General features: G+C 45.2%; 1 protein-coding gene across 2 annotated transcripts in view; it reads right to left on the bottom strand.

Annotated features, from left to right (window-relative positions):
• MBOAT1 (membrane bound O-acyltransferase domain containing 1) overlaps positions 1–26,880 on the bottom strand; it is a 101,651-nt gene extending 74,771 nt beyond the window's left edge. Inside the window, exon 1 of one of the 2 annotated variants that reach the window (XM_058667573.1) lies at positions 26,411–26,880. In XM_058667573.1, coding sequence (XP_058523556.1) covers positions 26,411–26,509 — 99 coding nt within the window. In that variant the 5' untranslated portion in view covers positions 26,510–26,880. The remainder of the gene's footprint in view (positions 1–26,410) is intronic. The other variant, XM_058667568.1, reaches the window with a different exon arrangement.
• Between the last annotated feature and the right edge of the window lie 953 nt (positions 26,881–27,833).

Here is a 27,833-nt window from a genome sequence, read left to right as displayed (position 1 = left end):
AGAGAGCTACGACTATAGAAGGTTCAGAATCCTCCAGGTGAAAGGTGACACAACCAGTAGAGCCTGGTACAATGATCTGAGCCACCTAGTCCGCCTGACCACTACGGCTCAGTCACCATGACCATAATGTCCACCCAGTCAATTCTTTTGCTTCTAATCACACTTTGATGTTGCTGGGAACATGTTCTCCAGGGGCCATAAATGCAGTGACTGTCCTGCACTAGTGTTTTTGGTTTGCATATCAGTTATATTAGTCACAGGAAATGGACCTTAGCCCCATTAAATCTAAGTTCACCAACAAAAATCAGACTAACTAGCAAGGCAAAAGGGCAGGACCCCGAACAATGATGACTCCATTCAAGTACTGCCATCAGCAATATCCTGCCTAAAACGTTACCAGCAATAGCTCTTTCATTTGCCTTTAACAGCATGTTAGAAATTCATGAGGTCTTCGGCCAGTAATTCATAGCAAGACGGGCAGGAAGAGGCAGGGACCTGCATCAGGTCCACCCAAAAGCAAAGGGTGCTCAAGGAACCATCGGGCTGTTGTTGGTGACGGGAAAGTCCAGGCTGGCTGGCGAAGCTAGCAATAGGCACCCCAGGAGCACAGGTCTCCTTGCAGATAGCGTAGGAGATACAGGAGGAGGATGAGAGGCTGCTTAAGGTAATGTCATGTTCAAATGGGTAGACCATCACTGTGGCACTGCAGTTAAGATCACTGCGGAAAGCTACACTGGCAGACAGGCAGACCAGGAATACACAATGCCCTCAGGGAAAAGATCCAGTTCACTAAGACAAGATGGGTAAGGCTCCAGTCCCTCAAAGTATGACTCATTCAAACACTTAAAGGCCTTGATTTAAAAGAATTTTTTTTTGAAAAGGACTTATTTGTCTGTAAGAAGAAAATGTCTTTGTACTTGAGAGTTCTTTAACTCTAGCCTGCCAAGATAAATCTCTCTCTTTCTTCTCTCTCTCTTTCTTTCTCCCTATGCCTATCAGAGTCTCTCTCTCTCTTCTCTCTTCATACATACATACAATTAAGATATACATACAGAGTAATCTCCCCTTTCCACAGTTTCACTTTATACTGTCAACAGGAACAAGGTTGGGTACAGAACATTAAAATATTCTAAGACCACACCCACATAACATTTATTAGACAGTAACTGCTATAAGTTGCTATGTTTTAGGCATTTCTATGAATCTCTTACTGTGCTTATTCTATAAATTAAATGTTATCATAGGCAGGAATGCACAGTGGATTCATGCTTCCACTGGGAAGCAGATCACAGCAGAATACTATGTGTAGATACACACACATACACACATTGTTAGTTCTGCTTCTCTGGAGAAACCCTGACTGGCACCATAAGTCTAGTACCTACAACAGTGTCTAGCAGATGACAATGAAAATGGATCCTGTACTCTAGGATCTAAGCACTCTCCATATTTTTTTTCATTCCATTTTCTTAACACATCCATGACACAGTATTATTACCGCCACTTAACAGATAAAGAGACTGAAACCTAGAGCCCCCTAAGTAGTGGACACCAAGTCCACCTGGCTCCGGGAAGAAGGCAAAGAGGGTGAGAGATCTGCATCATGCTGACAATCCAGCCTTGCTTGTGTGTGACAAATGAAAGCACAGACAGAAGAGTATGTCTTCTTGCCTGAGAACATCCTGTCCAGCCTCCCAGCAGACACACCCGTGGCCCACGCCCTGAGATAACCACATGTCCCGGGTTTCCTGACTCTCCCTGCAGCCCCAGGTAAGGGCGTGAGAAACAGAGAGAAGGGAGTTGACACTGTGTGGAATGAAGAACTCACTGTTCTGATGCAAGCTTATCAGGCAATTTTGTCCCTGGCTGGCTGCTGGGTCTCTGACTCTAGAGGGTCCCATGAGACAGAGCCCTGGGGGAGCCTTTGAAGTAATAACATAAATAGAGACTTTCTACTCAAGACACATGAAAAGGATTGAAAACTGTAGCTGGCTCTAGGACCCAAGAGATCCACGTGAGAAAGGAAACATCATTTCCAACAGGAAACAAACTGACCAAAAATTCGGAACAAAAACCACAGAGCCTTGGGGCCGTACTATGATCAGTTTCTAGTTCCTGTGGTAGATTCTTTGCTCTCACATGGAAAGCAAAGAAACATGAGCCACTGGCACCCTGACCTGCCAAGTGTTTAGCAAAAATCCACAGCCTGCAGAACACTGTTATACAACTATTCAGCAAGTTGGCTGGAAACACATATTGCAAATTTAAACATCTTTGGGATAAAAATAGCCCTCTATGTTGATTTCTGCAAAATATCTTTGACTACAACTTGCTCATTCAGATATTATTATAAAGTCCTCCTACGGAGAGAATTCCTGAAGTGCCTGAAGAGTTTGAACATCAGCGGATGACACCTCTGTTGGCAATCGCCTGCTTCAGATGCCTGGCCTTCCTAACATGGCCTTATTTTACTAATTCTGAAGAGCTGAGCTCAGTGGTGAGCAAGCCATATTGGGAAGAACATAGCCTCTGGTGTCAGACAATCAATCCTGTGATGAACTATCTTGGTGTGCCTGGGCAAATGACCTAAACTCTAAGAGTCTATTCTTATCTGTAAGATTAGGATGACTTATAAAATGTCATAACAAAATTCAAACCACACACCTAGCACAAGAGCTACAGTTTGAACATCCGTCTCTCCAAAACACAAGGGTCTGGTATCCAAAGTATTACATTAAAGGTGTTAAGGGGACAGAAAATTAAGCCAGTTATAAGGCTCAGAGGTGGGGCCTTCAGGAGACCCATTGAGCTCTCAGGACTGAATTCATTGCAAGGAGAGAGACCTGTGCATTCCCTAACTCTTGCCATATGATTGCTCCAAGCCACCTCGGGACTCCAGGCAAGAATGAATACAGGAGCTCAACCCAAAACAACTACATGACTTTGGACTATGAACACCCTCAACTGTGAGCTTAATAAACATTGCTCCTTGTAAGTTGGCTTCCTGGAGTATTTCACTGCAGTGATAGAAAGAAGACTCTTGCTCACGCATTAAATTCTGGGACTTCATTGAATAACTTTTTTCTTCCCACTTCCCCTCTAAACACAGTTTCGAGTGTCTATTTTATAGTGTGAAAACTAGTTCAAAATCAAACGTAGCTTCAACAAAGAGAAAAATGTAGAGCCCCAGACTGATGAAAAAAAGCAGAAAAGGGATACACCCTGATCACCAAAGGGGGATGCTAACAGAACGCAGGTTTCCTAATGTGCTTCAAAGTAAAACTGAAATCAAGGGCATTTAAGAGGCAATTCATGACCCAGAACAGCAGCTAGCAAGAAGACTTAGAAGGTACCCAGGGATGCCTTTGTGGTAAAACGGAAGGTTAGGGTAAGAATTTTCTTTAAACAACAAACACCTTCAACATACAAAGGCTGGCTCAGCCCTGAAAACTATAAAATTGCTTAGTCACCAGGGGAAATGCAAAATTCCCAAAGGAATGAAAGTGTAGAGCCAGTCCTCCAAGGACTGCCTTGCTCAGACAATCCTGCACTCGATACCCAGAATGTACATAACCCTGGAAAACTGAGTTTCTTTCTGAGGAGCCTCAGCACAACATCTCAGGATCTGGTTACACTGGGACCTCATAGGAAATCCTGACTCCGACAGCAATGGAGCCCAGGACTTCATACATGTTTCCAGGTGACCAAGTGATGCTGTGCTGGTCACTGATTAGGAAACAGTGCAGTGAGCCACAGACATTTTAAGCCTCCTTGGGATGCCTTAGCTCAGCAGATACTAGAATCCCATCCCACCAGAAGATCACCCCTATTCACTAGGCACTTTTCTGCAGTAGAATAAATTAATCTTCACATGTCTACCCAGGTAACCTACAGCTGAATGAAAAATCAAAGCCGGGATTGCAGAGCAGAAACACCTGGCACCTCTTCCCCTGTCTACCTCGTGGCAAGCCAGGCCCACCTTCCATGTGCCAGTGGCTGGGACTTTCTATGATGCTGGTCTAGGATCTGGGGTCTGGGTCCTGGACACTCTCCATCCGCAGTGTAGCTTCTCCACAACCTCTCCGACTTCCTCACTTCTATCTTCCAGTATGGACAGAGCCCACCCATCTTCACGAAGACAAACAAGTTCCCTGACCCTTCCTGCCATTGTCCCTGTGTCATGTCTTCAAGGTCACGGTCCTCACCTTGGGAGTGGTCTACACACACATCACTTTCTCCCCTCCTGCACTCCCGCATTTCCACAGATGTTGCAAATGGTCTTCTTTCTCGCTGCCCTCCTACCCAAGCTCAACAACATTTTCCTAGAAAATACCAGTCCTCTGCCCTGGTTGAGTGCCCTATAGTCTCCTACTCTCTTCCTCTGAGCTCCTCCAGGGTGAGTAGCCAGGAGTCATACCTTTGCTTCTCATCTAGCTAGTTGTGCATCCTGAGGGGCTGCAAATGATGGCTCAAATACTTGATTCTCTGTCACTGACATGGGGGACCTGGACTGAGATCCTGGCTTCTGGCTTCAGCCTCGCCCATTCCTAGCTTTCGCATGCATTTGACGAATGAACTAGAGGATGGAAGATTTTCCTCTCTCTCTCTCTTTTTTAAATATATAAAAATTCAACAGATATAAAGACTGTAATTATAGCATATCTACCAATTAAAGGTTTATCTTCTCTAAATTAAATACCCCTTGTTGCTCTGACGATGTCTGTGCATGTGCAATAGGTTCAATTCACACACATCTCCTTGCCTTCCCACAGCTACACCTTGCTTTGCCCACGTCCCATCTGAAGGGTGATGCCCAGCTTCAGACAATAAAGCACCAGGGAGATTGTGACTTGTCCTGCAGGGAAGACCTCAGTGGGCACTCGTCCTGCCACAGTATCACTATTACGGACAAGACAGCAAAATAAGTCCCTTCAACACCTGCTTCATTCTCAGATGTACTCCACTATTCTCCGAGCCATCCCTGCCTCGAGGCTGCATTGGATACCTTCAGGCATAACACACAGGAGCCTATCTGTGTCCAGAGCTGCAGTCTATGGTGCCTGCATCCCATTCATGGCTGTACTGCTGAGGAGTCATGGGATCTTACAAAAGTCACTCACCCTCTGGGGTTTTCTGGAGAATGCTACTGGGTTGTTCAGTGTTCAGATGAGATAAGCCACATAGAGTATTGACTGTAGACCGTCAATACAGGAACACACAATCTGAAAGATCTTTGTAGCTCTATTAGCATCATGACCAGAATTTGAAGGTAGAAATATTCTTAACAGAACAATAAGGATAACTAAGCCCACACTTTTTCAGGAATTAGGCTTTATTTTCACTCTCACTGGAAGAGACAGAGGAAGTCATATCTTTTATGCGGCCAACAGGTTGGAAAATACATAATAATATGGCTTGACATCTGGTTTATAAGGCAACTGATTTTCTTTTTAAAAACTCCCATAGGCAAAGTCACTCTGGTGATGATGAACACGCCCAAATTAACAACCTCAGCATTTCAGTGATAAGAAGTAATATTTGTCTGGCAAAAAGAGCCACTCCTCTGATAGATTTGTACACACACCCTAGGTACACCAATATTATCTCATTTCAGATTAGATTTCTATTTTCCTATTTCACTAGTCAAAAACAATTTACTTCCATTTGCCATCCATATCTTCACTTACTGCCTTATTATGTCTCACCTTTTCTACCCTGCTCCCTCCTTATTCTCCCAGTCTTAAGAAAAAGATGTATTTACTTACTTGAAACACAGAGCTACAAGGAGAGAGGGAGATACAATGAGCTTCCATCTGCTGATTCTCTCCAAATAGCAGCAATGGTCAAGTCTGGGTCAATCCATAGCGTGAAGCCAGGAGCTTCATCCAGGTCTCCCATGTGGGCACAGGTGCCCAGGTTCCTGGGTCGTCTTCTGCTACTTTCCCAGACACATCAGCAGGAAGCTGGATTGAACATGGAACAATCAGGGCACAAACCAGTGCCCCAATGGGATACTGCTATTGCAGGTGGTGGCTTAAGATGCTATACCACAGTATCAATCCCGTATGTTGAATCGTGTATTTTTCTTTCAGATACAACAAAAATCAAACTTACCCTGCAAATAGCACCTACACTCACTTCCCTGCCTAGACACCCTGTTGATTCACTAAGGTCGTCTCAAGATCATAGTGAAATCTAAGACATTTCGGTGGAAAATGACAGCTTCCAATGCAGACTATGAAAAGTGAACTTGACCAAGACAGGAAAGGTATATGTCTTCAGCGCAGTGACGCTGAAGCATTTTCCCTGTTTACTTCAAATACATGATGGGGCTGACAGCAAATATCTGTGCAGACAGAATCACTTATTAAAACCTTTCCCATAGGTCACCCAACGCATCTGACCTTCACCAGCACCCGTTATCATTGTCATTAGTAGCTCATTTTATGGAAAAGGAGTCCAACTCAGACGCCGAATGAGCTTGTACGAGGTCGTACACCTGACACATACTGACTGGCTCCAGTTTGTCACAACTGTGCTCCAGTTCTTCCCACTATCATCCACGTGAGGTTGTGTTCCAGAACACGGTGTGGGAGGAAATCCAATGTCAAGTACACAGCCTGCAGCGTAAGTTATATCTGCTAAGATTCAGCTTTCACCCCCTAATTTCTTTTGAGCAAATATTTAACAGGGGTGCCTGTGACTTAAACAATATGCACTTGGGAAGGTTGTCTAGTAAGAACAGAGGGACAACCATGTAGCATTCTGAAAGGCAGAACTGTATTTTCAAGATCGAAATTTAATGAGGGATTGTCTCAGTGAGCAAGGGAAACGCTTTTAGCTTTGTGTGGCTCCAATTATTTGACATCATAAAGCACAGCAAACTAAACTAACTGACATTAAAAATTAAAAGCATTCTTTTAAAATAAACTTTATTTTTTAGAATCAATTGAGGGCCAGCATTGTGCCATCTGATTACATTGTTGCTCGCAATGCCAGTATCAGACCACAGGTTTCACTATGAGCTACTCTACTTCCCATCCAGCTTCCTGCTGATGAGCCTCAGAAAGCTTACTGGGCACCTGCTACCAACATAGGAGACCCACATAGAGTTCCAGGTTCATGACTTTGTCCTGGTCAAGCCCCAGCAATTGCAATAATGTGAGGAGTGAACCAGCAAATGGGAGACTGTGTGTGTGTGTGTGTGATCTGTAACTACTTCTGTTTCTCCTTCTATCACTCTTTCAAATTAATAAAGCAGTCTTTAAAAAAAAAGTACACACACTACACACAAAGTAACTGCTTTATATTTACAGAAAAATATGACAAGAGTACCAATGAATCACACATACCAATAACCAGTTTCCTATACTAACATGCCACACTGATCATGGTGCACTGATCACATTTGATGAAACAATAATTCGTGATTATTGGTAAATCAAACTTACAGGCTCAGGCTAAAAATAGAAATGGAGGTACTCATGCTACAGCCTAACCTATCACCTGTTGACCCTCTCTGTTGAGAAATCAGGCCTCGTGAGAGGAGAGTGAAGTAAGCCTGCTTCATTCCTGACACAGATGAGATAGCCAGGTGTTACCCAGTCAGTTTTCCTATCATCCTGTCTCCCTTGCCTTACAAGGAAACCAATCTGTTTCTTGTTCTTGGTTTCTCATCTTCAGCTCTTCCGTCTACAAAACCAACCTCTGCTCAGCTCATTGAAACTCTACCCTATTTTATAGATAAGTCTTGTCCCATTCTTGAATATAAAATAGACACAATCTTCAAAGTATACTATTGTGACAGATTTTCAGACTTCCCTTGTTTTTGATGATCTTGGATGTTTTTACTCCTCCTTTGTAATAAGTTTGCGACACGTAAGTTACACACTAAGAACTGGGTGGAAGAGTGCAACACTGAAATGTATTTAAATCATACATAGTTCACAGCAAAAATAAGCATTCCTCATCCTTTTCTTCAGGAAAAGTTTTGAAACATTTTGTTATGAAATAATTTTACATTTTCCATAGTTTTAAAACTAGTCCAGAGTTCCCATCATCTCTTACTCAACTTCCCTTAACATTAATATCCTGTACAGCCACAGAAAAATCATCAAAACTCAAAAATCAGCTTCCGTTAGTTAGCTTTTTTTAAATTGTTACTTTAATTGATTAATGATTACACGCATTCACTAATTACAGTGTAAGGTTTTAACATAGCACAGGATGTATAATGGTCAAATTTGTGTAATTATCATACCCATTAGCTCAAACATTTATCACTTCTCTATGGGAAGGACACTTAAAATCCTCTTTTAGCTCTATTGAAATATATAATATATTGTTTGAAATATATAATATGTTATCATTTGAGCTTGACAATTTTGAAAGGAGTTGATTAAGTATTTTGTTGAAACTCTCATCTGGGGTGTATCTAATGCTTTTTTTTCATAAAGTGGTAGGGGTTGGGATTGCAGGTTTCTGTGGAGAAAATCACAGAGGTGAGACATGGTGGACACCATCAGGGCTAACCTTGGCCATGTGTCTGGGGAATATTTGCCAGGCTTTTCCCCTGCAGGACTTCCCTCCCCACACCATATTCTGGAAGGACATCACTAGGCACAGCCTGCCATTATGGAATAGAGAGTTGTATTCCATCTCCTTCAGAGTGCAGAATCCACACAAATTGTATTTGCAATTCCTCTTTAAGGAAATTTATCTATGTTTGTGTTCTCTATTCATTTACCTATTTAACCATTTATTTACATGGGCACAAATGCCTGGATATTTCTTATATACTCTGAGTTATAACTAAACTTCTGTAAACCATTCGTTATAGATTTATACTTTTTATCTAGTCTATACTTGTATAATCTAATTCTTTTTTGTTAAAGATTTGTTTATTTTTATTGGAAAAGCAGATATACAGAGAGGAGGAAACACAGAGAAGAAGATCTTCCATCCAATGATTCACTCCCCAAGTGGCTGCAACAGCTGAAGCTGAGCTGTGCCAATCCAAAGCCAGGATCTTCTTCCGGGTCTCCCACGCAGGGTCCCAAGGCTTTGGGCCATCCTCGACTGTTTTCCCACACCACAAACAGGAAGTTGGATGGGAAGAAGGGCTGCAATGATTAGAACTGGTGCCCATATGGGCTCCTGGAGCATTCAAGGCAAGGACTTCAGTCGCTAGGCTACCATGCCAGGCCCTATAATCTAATTCTTTATTGTTCTATTACTCCAGTTCTTCCAGTCTTGGCCTGCAGAAAGAGTGTCAACTGGCTCCCATGCCTGTGTGACATGCTATTATTATTTTGAGTTTTATTTTTGTCTCTGAGTACTTCCAAACTTTCTAGCAATACAAAATGCTCAAGGCTCACCTGTGTATTCCCTAACCCTGTCCTAAAATCAGTCATTTATCCAGGTAGCCCTGGTTCCTCTTACTGGAAAATGGTATTAGAAACCAAGATCTAGGCTTGCAGATCTTGGCTTAGCTTAGCTGTATCTGTTGCTAATGGAGTGTCACTTCTTGCAGAATTCAGGTGACAGTGCAGCGGATGAGTGTGAAAGAAAAGTGCTGACACTGGAATAAACATATCTTTAAACACTTTCATATGTAACCAGCTATATCAACATTAAGGTAATCCTGAGCTCATACTGATCATTTTTATCTGTAGCTGAAGCATTAAGAAAGTAAAAGCATTTCTAAGAAACCAGAAATACAAGACAGCGGGTAGCAGAGAAGCAAGCATCCCCAGGAACGGCGTTTTCCTTGGACGTGTGTCCATTTGGAAATAAGAGGTGGGAGGACAAATGGAGGCTCTTCGTAAAGCTAATGATTATCTTGAAGCTAGAATCCTTCCTAAATCTCTGAAGACAGACACTTCACGAGGGGAAAAGGTCCCATCAGAGGGAGGCAGCAGGTCTGTGTTCATATGGGGCTTGGCTCTGGCAAAGAAGAAAAGGGTATCAAAACTTGAGAATGAGAGCTTGAGCATCTAAATTCAAACACCTTGACAGTCTGTTACTGCAAAAAAAAATAAAAGTACCTGAAACAGGCTAACTTTAAAGAAGAATGGTCTCTTTTGGCTTAGGGTTTTAAAGGTACAGATAGAGGAAGAACTTTGAGTGGAGCTGGCGTTCTCAGTGACAGAGTCCCGAGGGGCACAGAGTATTTCATGCAAAGACAGACAGGCAGTATTTGGGTCTGTATGTGTGTCTCTCCTTAAAGAACCACCAGGATTCAATGATGAGGGCTCCACCCTAATGACCTCGCCCACTCACTTCCCAGAGGCCCCACCTCCAGATATCACTGGCAAATTCAGTTCTACCCTCTCGCCTTGTCACAACGGAGATTAAAATACACTATATGAAGCCTTAGTGCTTATTCCAGCTACACCCAGACCATAGCATCCTGCACAGCCAAATAAGAGAATCGAAAGCAGGGAATATAGCTGAAGTAAGCCTGGATTGGGATGCACAGCAGAAATAAACCTAAATACTCTTAAAAGCACTTCACCTGAAATGCAAGTCTCAAAAGAGCTCCATAGCAAAGTACAAGAGGAGAAGCACCTAAGCAAAAATCCCCAAAACTCCTTGGAAATGAAGGAAGCGCATCTCACAAACCACACAGTATTGGATTCTGTTTATACGAGACATCCAAAATCAGTGATGTTATATCTAGGAGAAGACTTCAAAAGGTTTGTGGAGAAATGGAATAAAAGATAGCCTTATTTTAGGATCAAAAGTCTTTAAAAATCTATGCATAATTATTTCATGATACACATTTTCCACAAACTTTTTAAAGAACTCACACATGCATAGATATAAAAAAATTTTGAAGCAGGCCCCGTGTAATAGCACAGCAGCTAAAGTCCTTGCCTTGAACGTGCCTTGAACGTGCCGGGAGCCCATAAGGACACCAGCTCTAATCCCAGCAGCCCTGCTTCCCATCCAGCTCCCTGCTTGTGGCCTGGGAAAGCAGCTGAGGACGGCCCAAAGTCTTGGAACCCTGCACCAGTGAGGGAGACCCGGAAGACGCTCCTGGCTCCTGACTCCAGATTGGCTCAGCTGCAGCTGTTGCAGCGGCTTGGGAAGTGAATCTTGGGAAGTGAGTCGTTGGACGGAAAATCTTTCTCTCTGTCTCTCCTCCTCTCTGTATATCTGCTTTTCCAATAAAAATATATGAAGTTTTTAAAAAAAATTTTGAAGCAAAATAAACTTATCCTTTAATTTCATTTTCCATGACCATTTTTTAGAATATATTTGTACAGAAAAAGTAGATTAGTGGTTCCCAGGGAAAGTGGTAAGAGCGGTGAGGCATGAGGTGGGGAGTAGGCCACATTTGTGAAGAAATGGGGACACCTAATGAAATCAGGAGTTACTTTCAGAGGGGACAAAATACCTTAAAATAAGATTGCAACACTTGTACAAACTTGGAAATAAACTTTAAAAAAAAATTTCAAATTGTACAATTGAAATGGTTGAATTATGGTATGAGATCCTGGCATGCAAACAGGACATTTATGAGAAAATTGAAAAAATTCAGAAACTCTGGGGTATTTAAGACATATGCTCATATATTTTTCCCCTAGTTTTAACAAGGATATCTTGGTAATATGTCAAGTTTGGCCCAAACTGGGTGAGGTGTATATGAAAACTCTTGCTCCTACTTGTATAACTTTTCTTAACCTCTAAAATGTTGCAAAACCCTAGGTTCGTTTTTGCTTTAGTTGTCTCGGACTGTGATCCATCAAGTACCATAAAAAGAGCAAACTTCTAAAGATCAGCAAACCACTTCCTGAAAGTCCTTGCTGGGTTCATGTGGGCAATGAGGGTTCATTACAAAAGAATGGAACAAAGCAGCCTAGGTCAGGCTCCAAGTTCAAGACTGTCTTCAGAAAAAAAAAAAAAAAAAAAAAGATGTTTGCTCCCCTAAGTCTGCACTGATGGCTGCTCCAAACTTTTGCCCTTCTCAGTCAATTTGCTTATTTACTGAAGTTGATTTCCTTTTGTGGAGCACGTTACTTTTGTGACCATTTTTCCTTGTTGTTTCCTAGCTTCCCCAGTTCTTCTAGAAAGTATAAGCAGCCAAACTCAGAGGCAGATTATGCTAATAAATGTTTGAAGGGTGCCAAGGACACATGGGATGGGTTTTCAACACTCATAAAAAGTGATAAGTGGTCAATTTCTAAATCACTTTACAGCCCACTACCAGCTGTCAAATCTCTCTGTGCTGGTTCAACTGTCAGAGATACACACATGGCCCCAGTGCACCAACCGTTGCGAGGATGGAGAAACCAGACCCCACCGTTTATCTTGATGAAATGGCCATTCTTTAGTTTGCGATCTTATGTTGCACTTCTTTTACATTCTAAGATAATAAAACTGACAATCAGATCAAGACACAATTAAAGACATCCTGAATACTTCAGCAGCAAGTTTTTAAAAAGAGTAAAACTGCCACTGTAGGTTAATAACTCTGAGAAGTTAACTATAAACTGAGATAAAGGTTAACTCACTAAGATTGACATCTACGAGGCACAGGAGAGTTTCCATTGCATAATCAACTCCAGGCCCCACACAAGGAAAAAAACCTTTCTTGCTGTCCTCTCCTCCACAATTTGCATAAAATAGCTTTTACAGAGTAATTCTGACTGCCTTTCCCTTGTTAAATAACACCTACTGTCTGGAAGCCAAGGGCAATTGTCTTTCAGGAGAGATCAAACACCTCTACATCCCTCCAACTTGCCCGCCTCCTGCGTGCTTTAAGTGCCTGTGTAAGTGGCAACCTGTGCTCCCACGCTTCCTAGGCAATGAGAGCACAGGAAGTAGAAAGAGCTCACCCTGTTCTCTCACCCTCTCCAACACCAGCAAACGAAACCCATGCTAAGGGACACAGAAGAGCAGAACCAAAGATTAAAGAAAAGGCAACTGTCGCTACAGTTATTTACAAGCAGATAGATAGACACCATTCAGGATGCCCTACATCCGGGACCTGGGGTGGGTGGGAGACTGGGTAGGGCTTCTCCTCAATATTCCCTTCAGCCCTTGTAACTTTTTACCCTAATAAAAAATTAATTAATTAATTAAAAAAAGAGAAAAAATTAAGCGTACAAAAACTTGTAGTAGGGAGGGCCCAGTGCAGTAGCCTAGTGATTAAAGTCCTCACTTTGCATGCATCGAGATCCCATATGGGTGCCAGTTCGTGTCCCGGCTGCTCCACTTCCCATCAAGCTCCCTGTCTGTGGCCTGGGAAAGCCTTGGGACCCTGCACCCGTGGGGGAGACCCGGAAAGAAGCTCCTGCCTCCTGGCTTCAGATCGGCTCAGCTCCAGCTATTGCGGTCACTTGGGGAGTGAACCAGGGGATGCAAGATCTTTCTGTGTCTCCTTCTCTCTGTAGGTCTGACTTTCCAATAAAAATAAATAAATCTTTAAAAAAAGAAAACTTGTATTAGAAAGCAGACAAGAGTTTCTAGGGCCAATTATCACCTGGGACATCCAGATCTCTTCCTAGCATGCTTGTATCCACATCTCAAATCCCACCTCCTGCTAACATGCACCGTGCGAGGCAGCAGGGGATGGTTCAAGGATCTTCGTTCCTGCCACCCAAACGGGAAACCTGCATGGAGTTCCAGGCTTCTCACTTCCGCCTGGCCAAGCCTGCTGAAGGTATGTGGGGAAGGAACCAATGGCTGGAAGAGCTCTCTGCTCTTGCCAGTCTCTAGCCTTCTCTCCATCTCTCTGCCTTTCACATAAGTAGAAACAAAGAAGCCAAAATGTTAGGACAAAAAAATATTGGGTGCCAGTAGACAAAACTGATCTCTGAAAGGAGGTTACCTGGGAAGTTAGGAAATGGGGGAGGGTTGTGAACAGGACGGAGATCCACCGTTCATTAATCCTTTTTTTGTGAATTGTTTCTTACAGATTTAGTTATTTACTTATTGGAAGAATAGACCCAGAGCGACAGATCTTTTACCTGCCGGCTCACTCCCCAAAACGGATGCAATGGCCAGGGCTGGACCAGGCTAAATTCAGGAGCCCGGAACCCAGTTTCATCCAAGTTGCTCCATGTGGTGGATGGGGGCCCAAGCAATTGAGCTATCACCCACTGCCTCCAGGCACATTATTAGAGAGCTGGATAGGAAGCACAGAGTAGCAGAGACTCAAACCAGCACTCCAATATAGAATGCAGTTGCCCCCAAGCAGGGGTTTAATCCGCTGCACCACAACCCTCACCCCTTTCTGTGCCTTTTGATAGTTAGAAAATTAAATTTTAAACTGAATTTATACAAATAAAACCTAAAAAGCAATTCAACATTTTAAAATGTTAGGTACACTGGATAAATAAATAACAAATGCAGAATAAAACGTATCAGAAAACAAGTCTTAGGAAGAAAGAAACCTCGATCCAGAGATACTCATAGTTAAGCCACTTCCTGAAATTTTAGAAAAATACTTCTGCTTTTAGCAACTTCCTCTAGGCCCAGCAACCTCTCGCTGTGCACCTTTGCTAACTCATTGGTTTCAGGTGAGAGAAACAGAAAGATGAATGAGACATAGTTGGAAGAAAGTGTTTGTTTCATAGTGCAAATCCAGTATTTGAAATGAGGGTTGAGAACGACTCAAATACACACTTTTCAAATATCTCTTTGTGTTTTTTTCCAAAGCTAACTACAATCTGAGCTGTGTGTTGATCGTTTTGACAGATAAACCTGAGAACATTTCCAGAACCAGGAGAGTTGGGAATTCCCCAGAAGTAATAGCCCAGACATTTTCACATTTTAAATTGCTTTAAGGTTATTGAGGAATTCTTTCAAAAAAAAAAAAAAAACCTCCGATCAAATCAATATTACTGCTGAATAAAAGAAGAACAACCACTGATAACTGTCATAAGCAGAGCTCTACTATTATAAGGAAGTTGATCAATGATTCACCAGGTACATGTTTTCTGGCGAAACAGGAAACTCATCTTAAGTGGGTTAGTTAAATTTGAGTTCACCTCATCACACATGGTTACACTGCCTGTGCTCAAAGGGATAGGATGTTTTTAATAATAAAGTATTCTCTTAAAAAAAATAAAGATTTATTTATTACTTGAAAGACAGAGTTGCACAGGTTCCAAAAAAGACCTAATTCAGTTGGTTTTAAAAAAGGACTGGCTTCCAATTTTATCTTAATTTACTTATTCATTCCAATCCAAGAATGTAAATAACATTCCATTTTAATTCAACAAGCATGTATTTAGTTCCTACTTTGCCCTGTGCATACAAAGATGGCTAAGATTCACTCGACATTGGTAGTTTTGAATAAAATTTATAGGAGGCTATTGCTTCGGACTGAGCTCCCACAGGTGGCTCCAACAGACCAGATGGAACCAGACGGAGTCATCCATGCTAGGGACCAAGTAAACAACCTGTTCATTCAAAGAGGCCGGCTTAAACACACACACACAGAGGAAATCACAACAACCAATCGAAAGGTGTCCTAATTCATTCATGCTGACAGGATAAAGAAATCCATCTTTTTTCGGCCTAGAAGTGACTTAGAAAGGGCTCATCTGCTTTCTGGTGTCTGTCTGCATTTTCTGCTTGTAAGGCCCAATCCTGATACGACTGTCCCTTTGGGCCCACGTTTAACACTCCAGGGGAACTGCAGTCTTCCTACTTTTCATGTGTTGAATATTATGATTTGGGGCAAATTCATCCCATAAACATAGAGTAGATTAAAATTATGTTTCTGAAAAACCAGATGAAGAAAGGGAAGGTGAGGAGAGAGATCTAAGAGAAGCAGGGGAAAGAGGGGAGTTTGGTCATCTTCTTGTACCTTTGGCTGTACCTTTGGCATACACAAAATGTGTTCTCTTTATATTTAGAAAGCAATTTTTTTTAAGTAAAGCCCATTCCTGTGCTCTGTTCAGTGGAATGTCCTCCTGTTTAATACATGGGACACTACCTGGTTCATGAATCACTAAGAAAGCATAATCACATCTTTAAATCCACTTTACAAATTTTTTTTTTTTTTTTTTGGTTTTAGAAAGATGTATTTATTTGAAATGCATGGTGAATGACAGTGAGGGAAAGACAAAGAGATCTTCCATCTGCTCGTTTGCTCCTCGGTTGGCAGCAACAGCCAGGGCTGAGCCAAGCTAAAGTCAAGAGCCTGGAACTTCATCTAAGTCTCTCATGTAAGTGGCAAGGGCCCAGGCACTAAGACCCCTGGCTCCCCAGGTGCATTAGCAGGAAGCTGGACCAGAAGTAGAGCAGTGAATGCCGGCTTCACAGATGGGGGTTGAACTCACTGCACCACAATACCAACATCTGAATTTCGTCTCTGTCACTGCCATAAAGGATAGTCTAGGGGCCAGTGCTGTGTCCTTGGGGGCAAAGCTGCTGCCTAGGGAACCCCTGCATCTCATATGAGCACCAGTTTGGGAACGGCGGCTCCACTTCCATTCCAGCTCCCCATTAATGTGCCTTGGAAAGCAGTGGAAGATGGCCTAAGTATTTGTAACCCCAAATGCTGGAAACCAGAAAGAAGCTTCTGGCTCCTAGCTTTGGCCTGGCTCGGCCCTGACCAATCTGGCCATTTGGACAGGGAACTAGAAGATGGAACCACTATGTCTCTCTTTCTCTGTTAACTCTGATTTTAAGTAAATAAACTTTTGAGGGAAAAAAAGATTATTCTCCTTTCTGAAATCTCAAGTCAAACACCCTCTTTTCCTGGACCATTCTGATCATTGCACCTGACTCACCTCCCCCCACACAACAAACTCCCTTAAGTTTTCTACACGCACCCTCTCGAGAAACCCAGAGCTACTGGGGCAATGGTGACCACACAGGTGCCCTGGAACAGGGATTGCATGTGTTACAAAAGTGTATGGGCCATACAGCTATTAACCAAGGCCCATGGCTCTGGTTCTCGGAGGCACAGGAACTCCTGAATTCCTGTACCCCCAACTCTGGCCCTGTATCAGGCATGTAGAGCTCCAGAGTAAATACTGAGAGCCTCTCAAAGTTGAACAACACAGAGATCAGATACTTACGACACACAATAGCGGGCACAACCCTCTATGGATAAGCCACTCTAATAAAAACACTTTTTAAAAATTTGGAGTCCTATCTGGCCCTGTGAAAGAGGGAGCACCTGGAGCTATAGGGTGCAGAGACCTGACCTGAAACAGGAATCAAGGCCCAAGATGAGGCATGATGCTCCTGGGAGGAGAAGCTGCGTGAGCAGGGGCTGCAGGGTGTGGAGGACACTGTATTTGAGAGACAGGAAGTGAGCAAGCTTTTGTGGTCAAAGTACAGGATTCTATGGTGCAGACTCAGAGCAGTGGGTAGAAGCATGGCCTCTAGTGACAGCCCTGGGTTCAAGTCCTGCCTCTGCCTGTTCCCAGCTAGTGCCCTGAAGGCAAACTCCATTGAGTCTCTGAGAACTTAAATCGGAAATAACTTTAGTGATAGCTACTAAGCTGTGGCTGGGTGCCAATAACAAAAGCACTCAAGTGTGAAGCCAGACAGGTAAACTGAGGCCAAGTCGTAGAGTGCCAATTCTGATTGCACGATAAGAAGACTGAAGTCCAGCACACACTGGTCTCTGCTCTAAAATCCAGGGAAGAGTGGCTACACCCGTACTCCCTCAACTCTGCCTCCAATTAATCCCAAATGAAGCCCTGGCCCATGGCACCAACCAGTACTTTCCAGGAGGACCAATGTACCCCTTCCTCCTGCTGTACGCAGAGTCCTCTCCTCAGGGTCCATCCTTAGCTTCACCAGCCCTGCCCTCTCGGGCTGCACAGAATTCTTCATAGCCTGTCCCTGACACCCCGTATCTCCCAACACAGTTCTCCAGAAACACAGAGGAACTTCCCATTACATCAGTGTGCAGCTCCAGGACACTGCAATGCTCCAGGGCCTCTGTCCCTCGTCCCCAACGCTCCCATCCAGCTCCTGTAAGTTCTTCTGCTCAACCTGAATCCTCCACTTCCAACGGCTTATCTTCCCTCCGACTTCCTTCCTTCCAACACTGAATTCCTGCTCCCATGTTATAATAGCAAAATCTAGGTCACACCAAGGTTGGGAAGAAAAGAGGAGTGCTTTCTCCTGCTTTTGCTTTGTGCCATTTTCCCCACAAGCCTTTTGTCAAACCTTCACTCCCTGCAGAGACAGCCCAGATGCCAACATTAGTAAGAGACTGCATGCAAACCATTGCTGGCAGAGCAGGTCGTACCCTCTGCCTCATCCTTCTTTGTGCGGCAGAATCTTCCAACCTCTGATGATACCTCCACATTCCCACAAATCTTAGGTACCCCACAGTCACCTCCTGCTTCCCACATCCCCAAATGTACTTGGGCATCCTCGAGTCATCTAGCACCACAGGTCCTTGGCTGGCTAACCTCAACTTTTACTCCACTGCCTGTCCACACCCCAACTTCACCATCACCCGGAGAAACATCATTGAAAACGCATACTCATGCACCCCACTTCCTCTGCACCTTGTGCCTCCATCTCTAGATGTTTCCTTTCTTACTCTTCTCAATGCCAACTATGTGTCTGCACTTTTCCACGCCTGCTCTTCCTCATCTTCCAACAGCCTTTTCCGAAAACTTCCAAGGGTATGTTTGACTCTCCTGACAGAGGTGCTGAAAGAGAAAAGGCACACACTGAAACACACAAAGGGTCTTCAAAGCATGCATGGAAAACCGTGAATAGTATCTAACTTCCATTACCATGAACTTTCTGTGGCACCCCCACATTAGTGCTCTACAATTGTATGCTTTTCATGAATGTGTTATACTTGGCAACTCTCTTTTCCCATCCCCCTGAGAGGCCACACCACACTAAGCCTTTACTCATCCTCAGAAATCCAGATTCCTCTCCCATCATTGCCTGCTTCACCCTGGGCCTTTGTCCTGGACCACTTCCAAACAAAAGGAAAATCCTCATCCCCATTTAAACCAATCAGGACCTTCCCTTTGATACGGTGATAGCTCTCAAATGTTAGCATCCCCCACCCTGAGGTGTACAGTCAGTAGGTCTGGCAGTAGATTCTGCTGATGGCCTGGCACCACAATTGATCTACCTCAGCAAACCTCAGCTCTAGGGCCAAGCCCAGCACATGGCCTGTTTCTCAGTGGTCTGCAGGCTATGAACACCTCTATTATTAAATGTCGGTGTGCAAGGAGACTATGGGGGTAGAGATGTATGCCTGTTAGGATGCCCGTGTCCGGACCAGCATTGTGGTACACACTGTTAAGTCTTCACAATGTGGGAACCCCATTCAGGTGCACCAGCAAACGATGTCCCAAGCACTGGGTCCCTGCCGCCGACATGGAAGGCCCACATGGAATTCATGGATCCTGTCTTCAGCCCGGCCCAGCCCTGGCTGTCATGAGCATTTGGGGAGTGAAAAAGAAGAGTATTTCTTCTTCTATGTACTCTATCAGGATGTCTAGCTCTGCGCTCTGGCTCTTGGCTCCGGTTTCCTGCTAATGTAGACCTTAATTTTCAGTGGTGGTGGTTCAAATAATTGGAAAGTTGGCACCCATGTAGGAGAGCTAATTGAGTTCCCAGATCCTGGCTTCAGGCCCTGATGGGACCACTCGAGGCATCTGAAGAGCAACCAGCAGCTAGTGAAATGGGTGAGCAGGTAGTGAGCGATAAGGAGCTGAGAGACCAGCAACAGGACTTGTGCTTCAGTCCAGCACTGCCTAAACCCCACGCTGCACTCCCACTTCCTTGTTGATCCAGTATGACGGCAGGCCTGGCAGACCCGTACCCTACCATGCACCTGTGTCTCACTTCCCTTCATACAGCAGACAGTATGATGTGTTACAGCTCAAGTAGAGATGCCATGAAACTTCTGAGATTCCCAAAGCAAGGGGACATGGAAGAGAGCAGCACTGAAGCCCCGTCCAAACTGTGCCTTATTTGTGTACTCAAAAAGAATGCCACCCATAACCTACAAAAGAACAACTCCAACATTGGGGTAATCACCCTTCCTTCCTCATGGAGAGAAGCTGCCAGCATTGAAGTCTGAGTGTGCATTATCCCTTTAAGTAACTCTTCTCTTCCTGTACCTCTATCTATATCTCTGCTTCAAATTCATTTCTCATGAGATAGAAACTTGGAATGAACCCACTGGAAATCCCATTCACCTACAACAGTAGGACCGCTCTCTCCCTCCCTCTCCCTTTCTCTATTTCATTGGCCCTCATGTAAATACCTTTTCAAAAGAAGATAATTTCACTGACGCCTGAACATTACATGCAATTCTGAATCAACAAACACAGTGCTATGGGAACAGGGCCACACCCAACTGTTTCCGTGTTATCTGTAGCTGCTCTCATGCTACAGTGTTAGGGCTGGGTAGCTGGAACAGACTAGACAACCTTCAAAGCCAGAAATATTTATTGTCTGGCCTTTATTACAAAAAGTGGGCCAACTTTGGGCTGCATGAAAAAGTGCCAACACATCGTCCCAGGGTCCAAGTCCACAGCACCCAGGTGGCAACCCAAGCCACTCGCCATTCCTTGAAGGATGCAGAGCCTCACACCTCCGCACCTCTATGCGCGCTGTTCTTCCTGCCCCATTGGGACCCTCCTCCATTCACCTGACAAATCCACACTCAGCCTTCACCATTCAACCCATGTCCTCCCCAGATGAGGGGAGCGCTGCCATGGCCTCTCTTCAACCCCTCCATAGGCACAGCAGGGACCCCCCCGCTTTGTGCCACCTGTGGATCTTGCATCTCCAGCACACATGAGACCCAGCTGGAGGACCCACCGAAACAGTCATTGCTGGGGACAACACCCATAGTGGGCATGCTTGTATCTGACAAGCTTCCAGGCTGCACCTGCTGGCCAGGTACCACACAGGAGCATCCCTGCTTGAGACGCTGGTCAATCAATTTTCTTCCCTGAGCCAATCACTCTCAACACCAGACAATGAAGGTAAGAAGTTGGGAAGAGGAGACCTGTCTTTGAAGAAACTCCTGAGGCCCAAGATAGAAAAGTAAAGTTGCTCTCTGCAGGGTTGACAATCTGTGGCCTTCCAAATACTCACATCCATTATCAGCTGAGTAAATTAGAAAGGTCAGGTGTTCAAGTCAGAAACCCAAGGGTACCACGTGGGGGCCGCATCAACAAAGTAGCGTGGGATGGTGGGCCCAGCCCCTCAGGAAGGCAAATGTGTCATTCATTAAAAACATTTAAAACATTAATATGAGCACATATTTTACTCATTATAGACATTTACTGAGAACCTGCTATTTCCCAGGAAGACAAAGGGAGAAAATCTTTGACCACAGGGAGATTTTAAATAACTTCGGAATTCAGTATGTGAACCCAGCAAGAAGCCAACAACACGAACTAACATTGACCAAATATCCATTATAAATTGTGTCAAAGATAAACAGTAAATGCTACCGAGTCCAATGTGACCTGTGGCTTCCTTTGTCTGTTTCTACCCAGACACCGCTCACAGGCCTCTGTGCAGCAACAAATGTCAGGTCTGTGAGCGCTAAGCCTGTTACTATTTACCTGAGGGCTTGGTCAGTTCTTCCACAACCATGACCTTGATTTTTTTTTTCAGCCCTGTATTTCTATCCTGCAACAAGGTACCTGGCACTAATAGCATTAAATAAATATTAAGCTGATTTAATAATGAATGTGGAATGGGAGCTGAGCTTTTCATGAAGGGCAAGACTTAGATAAGAAGGGAATGAAAAGGTTGGGCTTTGCAAGCATAGCCAAGGGAACCAACCAGGTGACTCCAAGTTCTGGGCATGTGAAGAAGCCCTGTGGTCAAAGGCCCCAAGGGAGTAATGAAAGTCCACTGCTGGTTTCACCATTAAACCACAGTGCCAGATCTTCAAAGCTAGGCTTCATTCTTCCAGATTTTTAAACTGTAACATAAACCTACATGGGTAACCCTGTAAACCTTTGATGCTTTAATCTCAAAACGATTCCCTGGATTCTTATTTCCTGCTCTGTTTTTCCCTTGCCTCTTTTTCTGCCGATGCTAGATGAGAGGGCGGAGTGGAAGAGGAATGAAACCCAAAGAATCCTGAACCAGTGCTGACCTGATACTTGACACACACCCCCAAAGCTTGGGGGTGCCATTAGGCAAAGATATCCTTGGCACCAAGAATTCCCTACTAGCAGGCTGGGACTTCTGTAAAGCCAGGAACCAGCTTCCCTTTCCGCTCTCCCAGCTCCTGGTATAAAACTGAACACCGCACAAATCACTGACATTAACTATATCTTCTCAGTCCTGGCAGTTGAGCCAATCTTCAACTTTAGAAGGCTTTGGGTAACTTAAAGATAGGTCATGTCAAACAACCCAACCCAAAGTGGACAGGGTTCAGGCAAATAACTACAAAAAAAAAAAACAAAACCTCCATTCCTTGAGAAGTCCCTGCCTCATTTATCCTGTGTTACTGTAGCTTTACTTCAGAATAATCCTACTTGAGTTCCATGCTTGCTCAAAGGACAAGGGTTCATTACTTTAAAATATACTTCTCAGGATGACAGTTTAGCCCAGCAGTCAAGATGCTGGTTCGGGTGCCAATGTTCCGTATCGAGTACCTGCGTTCAACACCTAACTCTAGATCCTGACTCCAATTTCTTCATCACGCACACCCTGGGAGGCACAGGCATTGCTGCAAACCATTGAGCCCTGCTATTCACATGGGAAGCCCAGACAGACCTCCCATATTCCAACTTTGGCATTGCCCAATCCTGGCTATTGCGGGCATGTGAAATATGAACGAAGAGATAGAAGAACATCTCCAGCTGTCTCTCTCTCTCTCTCTCTCTCTCTCTCTCTCTCTCTTCTTTCCCCCAGTCCTCTCAAATATAAGTTTTCAGAAAATTTAACTATTATCCATTTCCCACACTCTTCAGCTGAACTGCTTGGCTGTCTCTAAACAAGATGATTTTACATTTCACATTGTTAGCAGGATGCCAAACAAGAAGAAATGCCGGGAAACAAAAGCTATAGATTCTATCTCAGCATCATCATAGTTACACAAAAACTTCCCTTTTGAAAGGTGCCCAGAAGCGACCAGAAGTTAACAAAACAAATACATGAAGAATCAAATGAGTAAAAACGAGAGGGGCTGGTGCTCTCCCTAGCAGTTACGATGCCACTGAGGATAGCTGAATCCCAGATCTACGCGCCTGGACTCAGGTCCCAGTCGTACTCCAGTTGCAGCTTGCTGCTAATGCCACTTGTGTTCTTGCCACCCACCTGGGCGACCCTGATTGAGTTTCCAGTGCCTGCTTTTGATGTGGCCTGCTTCTAGCTATATTGAGAGCATTGGAAAGGGAACCAGCTGACGAGATGGATACCTCTTTCACCTACCCAACTATCTTGTAAATAAAAAACTTTTGTGAGTTCTTCTCTCACAAAAGTAGCAGACTCGACAGATACCTCAACTTTTGCAGGTTATAAATTACTCCACGATGGGAGACTTAAGAGGCGATGGCATTCACAGACGGCACTCAACCAAAAATTACAAACAGACATATGAAATGTTAGGACATCCAGAAAAGGATTCAGTGTCCTTAAGAATGTGAAGAATGATGTGATGAATGATTTGAGGAACCTGAGCTATGCTTAGTAGTTATGAGTCCATCCCACGCCAATAATAGGTCACTGGTTCATGGAACAGGACTAAACGCATTTATCTAGGACTATGCTCTTACCACGAGGGAACCCTGCCAGATCCGGCCTCACCTTTCTCTTCCCACTTCATGTCCCAGAAGGGGCCCCTTCCAGACAGAATCACCCAGGCACCTAAGTCAGCCACCCTTGAGTGGGCCTGACCACTGGGAGGCACTGGCAAGAGGCAGAAGGGTTATGGGATGGGGGAAGGAAAGAAGGACTAAGGCTCTCTCCTCTCTGATGACTTTCCACTGCATCCTGGGCACAGCTCACGGTAGTCAATGGCAATGCACTTTCTCCCGTTCCCTTATAACGCCAGGGTCTGGGAACCATGGCATCCTTTGTTGATCCCCTTGCCCTGCCCACGCCCTTCTAAGTGGGTTACTAAAATCTCATTTCTACCATTGAGCTAAGACCCTGTCTGATATAAGCATCTCTCTAAGATTTCTTATCTACCTAAAATGTCTTAACTACCTAACATTTCGTATCTACTTAAAATTTCCCAAACCTGAAAGGCAGGTCTTATTGCCACCTCTCATTTGATACACAAGGATGCTGAGGCTCTGGTGAGGGTGGGTGGGTGGGGGGCAAATTCCTGGCCAGCCAGTCATCACAAAGGATGCCTGCTAGCAGGGCAAATCCCCCAGGTGAGCTTTACATCTCATCTCAGTTCCTGACAAGCCTTAAATGTGGAAGAAAGAAGCACAGGATGTTTCCAAAACGTAAAGCCACAGTTAGGCCTCAAACTGTATCATTTATGATTTGGAATTTTTTCTGAACCTAATAAGCTACCCAGAGCATTCATTGCCCTATAGATATTTCTCACACCCAGAGTCATTTCAAATCGCCCCTACATGGCAAGAGGAAGGAAGAGGAAGGGGAGGCGGGTCAGACTGACCTGAGGTTTTCAGGGACCACAAGTGCTTCCCCTGTCCATCACCAACATCTTTCTTCTGTTCATCCCAGGAATTCCTTCCTCCCTCACAACCCTAAAGGCCCCTAAGGCTCCTTTTCCCTTTATAAATGATTATATTTATGTATTTGAAAGACAGAGATAGAAAAGATCTTTCACCTGCTGGTTCATTCTCAGGTGGTAGCAAGAGCCAGAGTTGAGACCAGGCAGAAGCCAGGAACCCAGAACTCCATTTGGTTTTGTCACAAGGGTTGCAGGGACCCATGTACTTGATCCACCATCCGCTGCCTCCTGAGAGGCATAAGCAGGGAGCTGGATCGGAAGCAAAGGCGCCAGGCATCCACTAGCACTCCGATACGGGATACTTGTGCCCCAAGCAGCGGCTTACACACTGCACCACAATGCCCTCTCCTATAAGTTAAAACCAGGGCTACTCTACAGGAATTTGGGAGATGAGATGGAGATACATACGGTTAACAGGCACTGATAACATTATACTAGCACCCACTATGGTACTGACACCAGGTATCTCTTTGCATACAAAATGTCTCCCACATTCTTTTCTCCAGCTGGGCAAAATAGCTTAAAAGAACAAATGCCATTTTAATAAATGTTGATGGGGGGAGGGGCAAGTACAAAACCAACTCCCCTTAAGGAAATTCCACCATGAGTTATATTTAGCTTCAGGCTAAAGAATTTGCCTCTGCCTGGGTCCCTGGGTTGTCTTCCCAATCAGCTAGAGTCACAAAATCACAGTGCATTCCTTCGCACCTGATAGCCAGCCCCAGATCCTGATGTGTCTTTGGATTTCCCAGCAGGTAGGTCATGTCTAGGGAAGTCTGGAGCCAACTCCTCAGACTGAGCCAGGTACCAGGCTGACTCACCTCACAGCATCTGAATGAGACAAAGGGCCAGCTCTCTACTTCCTCATTGCCAAAGGACGCTGAGGAGGGACAGCAGGAATGCTTTTTTTTTTTTTTTTTTTTGGAGAAGAGAAAGAAGAGAGAGTGTGTGTACCAATGAAAGAAAGCGAAAATAAACTAGGCAAAAACTGTACAAAATAAAAGGAGTGCAGTGGGCGCATCCACCGTGTGTCCTGCCCAGTTCCATTTAAATCAACAACCATTCAATTGAGTCACTGCTTAAACACACGGCAGACCCAGCCTGTAGCATCTAAAGGGACAGTAAGGAGCAGGTGAGCCTCTGCCGCAGGGGAAGGCTCCCTAACCAGGAATGACCACTGTTGCCATTTTAATTATAAAGGGCAGCACATGATTCCTGGACAGTCCACACAATCTGACTGGACCTCCTCCCTTCAGCTGGCCTTCAGGGAAAGCCCAGCAAACCCAAAGTGTCCCCGTGTCCCTCCTCCCTGCCTCCACATCACCCACTGCACAAAGTGGTCATCACCCTGATTGGACAAGCCTAAGGGTTCAGCACTAAAACCCAGGTCTCTCATTTCAAACGCACAGGTTTTCAAAAATTATTATTATCGTTCTTATTTTCCCAAACTACCAATAATAATGAAATGATTATACTGAGAAAAGAAATGTGCGATGTGGTTTAATCAAGGCTACTTCAGGAACTGATTACAAGATATGCAACAATTCAAAACTTTTTTTATAAAGTTCAATCAAACTTGGCCGTGCTTCTCACTCTTACAAGGAGGAGGAAAAAAAAATACAGCCCACCTGTTGACAGGCGGAGGCTGTAAAATATGCCACCGGGCGGGGCAGGGCACGCAGCCAGGAAACGCCATCCACCCGGTTCCACACCCGCCCTGCCGGGGGAGCCGGGGTCCCCGCACAGCGGTCAGGCCACACGCATTACCTGGTCCAGCGGGATGCCCAGAAGCTGGCTGAGTGGGTACAAGCAGGTGGAGCCCGTGGTGCGGTGGGAGAGGCTGGAGGACGGCGGCTCTGCGGCCATCCTGCATCTTCAGGAGGCAGCTTCCCGAACCCAGCCCGCTGCCACCTTGCCCTTGCCCTTCCGCCCGGGCACTTGCGCGGGGTTGCAACGAGGGGTGGCACTCGATCGCCTGACTCTCGGGGGACGCGAACCGGCGTGGTTTGAGGGCACAAACTCAGCGTGGGCGCCGTGCCACGGGAGCCGGGGGCGGGACGGACCGAGAGAGCTGCTCTGCTTCCCGCTCCACTCCGCTCGGCGCCCATTGGCCCGGCAGCCCGGGACGGCCCCAGGAGGAGGACGGAGGGAGGAGGAAAAGCGGGGACTGGGAGTCCAGCCCTCCCAGCGCCACCCGGCCCGCCCAGCCCGGCCCTTAGACAGCCGACCGGAGGGGGGAAGCAAAGCCAGCTGACGCCGCCTTGGGGCGGTGGCGCGGGGCTCGGGAAGAGAGGCGCCCGGCCTGCGTCCCAGCCTTGCGCAGCAAACGCCCTGGGCTTTCTCTGGAGCCGCCCTAGGCTGGGGTGTGCCGGAGACCCAAGCGCCACCAGCTAGCGCCCGCAGTGCGCACTCTGAACCTACACTTTCCCTGTCAAAGCAGCGTTTCCTGTACCCTGATCTGATGCACTGTGTTACAGGAGCAAGTTCAGGGACCTTCTGATCACTTCCGTTCCTTTGCATCAAGAATGTCTGTACCCCTGTGAGAAAGCGTGCTCACTGTGCTGTGTCCTGTGAGTCTGTTAAGGTATTTGCATGGCAGGACACTTGCGGCACCTTGCCCATTCACTTGTCTTGACTCTGATTACCTGTGCACCACTGTCATTCGAGCAGCGCCTTCATCAATACCGTTTGAGATACGTGAAGACCCTGTTGGCCCTTTCCAGGAATGGCTGGTGAAGAAGGCTTTCAGGACGGCGGTGCCCTGGGCGGAGGATTGGAAACCAAAGAAAAAGGAGCTCTCGTGGCCCTCTGGCTCCATGGGGACAGTGGGAAGCTGGCATGAAGGCTTGGGTTCGCTGGTGGAGAGCACAACCAAATTGGTGGTAACTTGGTCAGACTTTTGTAACCTGGCCTCCAGCTCCAAGTGAAACTGAAGGCCTGTTAACTAAGGCTATAACTTCCTCTGGAGGAATTTCAACACCAGCCCAGCCCCCTGAACATGAAATTGTCAGGCTGGATTTACCCACGTGCCCTGCCAAGCAGTGAGTTAAAAAAAAAATGGTCCCACCACTACTCCCTGAGGGGGTGGGGACTCTGTGTAGGAGGCCACCACCTGGTGACACTGCTCTCCTACTCAGACACATACAGACACGTAGGGGAGAATTACCGGGCTAGACAGACTCATTAAATA

This window comes from Ochotona princeps, chromosome 1 (genome assembly GCF_030435755.1).
Source record: "Ochotona princeps isolate mOchPri1 chromosome 1, mOchPri1.hap1, whole genome shotgun sequence".
Classification (NCBI taxonomy): Eukaryota; Metazoa; Chordata; class Mammalia; order Lagomorpha; family Ochotonidae; genus Ochotona; species Ochotona princeps.
The sequence above is the reverse complement of the archived record's forward strand: the minus strand, read 5'-3'. Positions and strand labels throughout refer to the sequence as shown.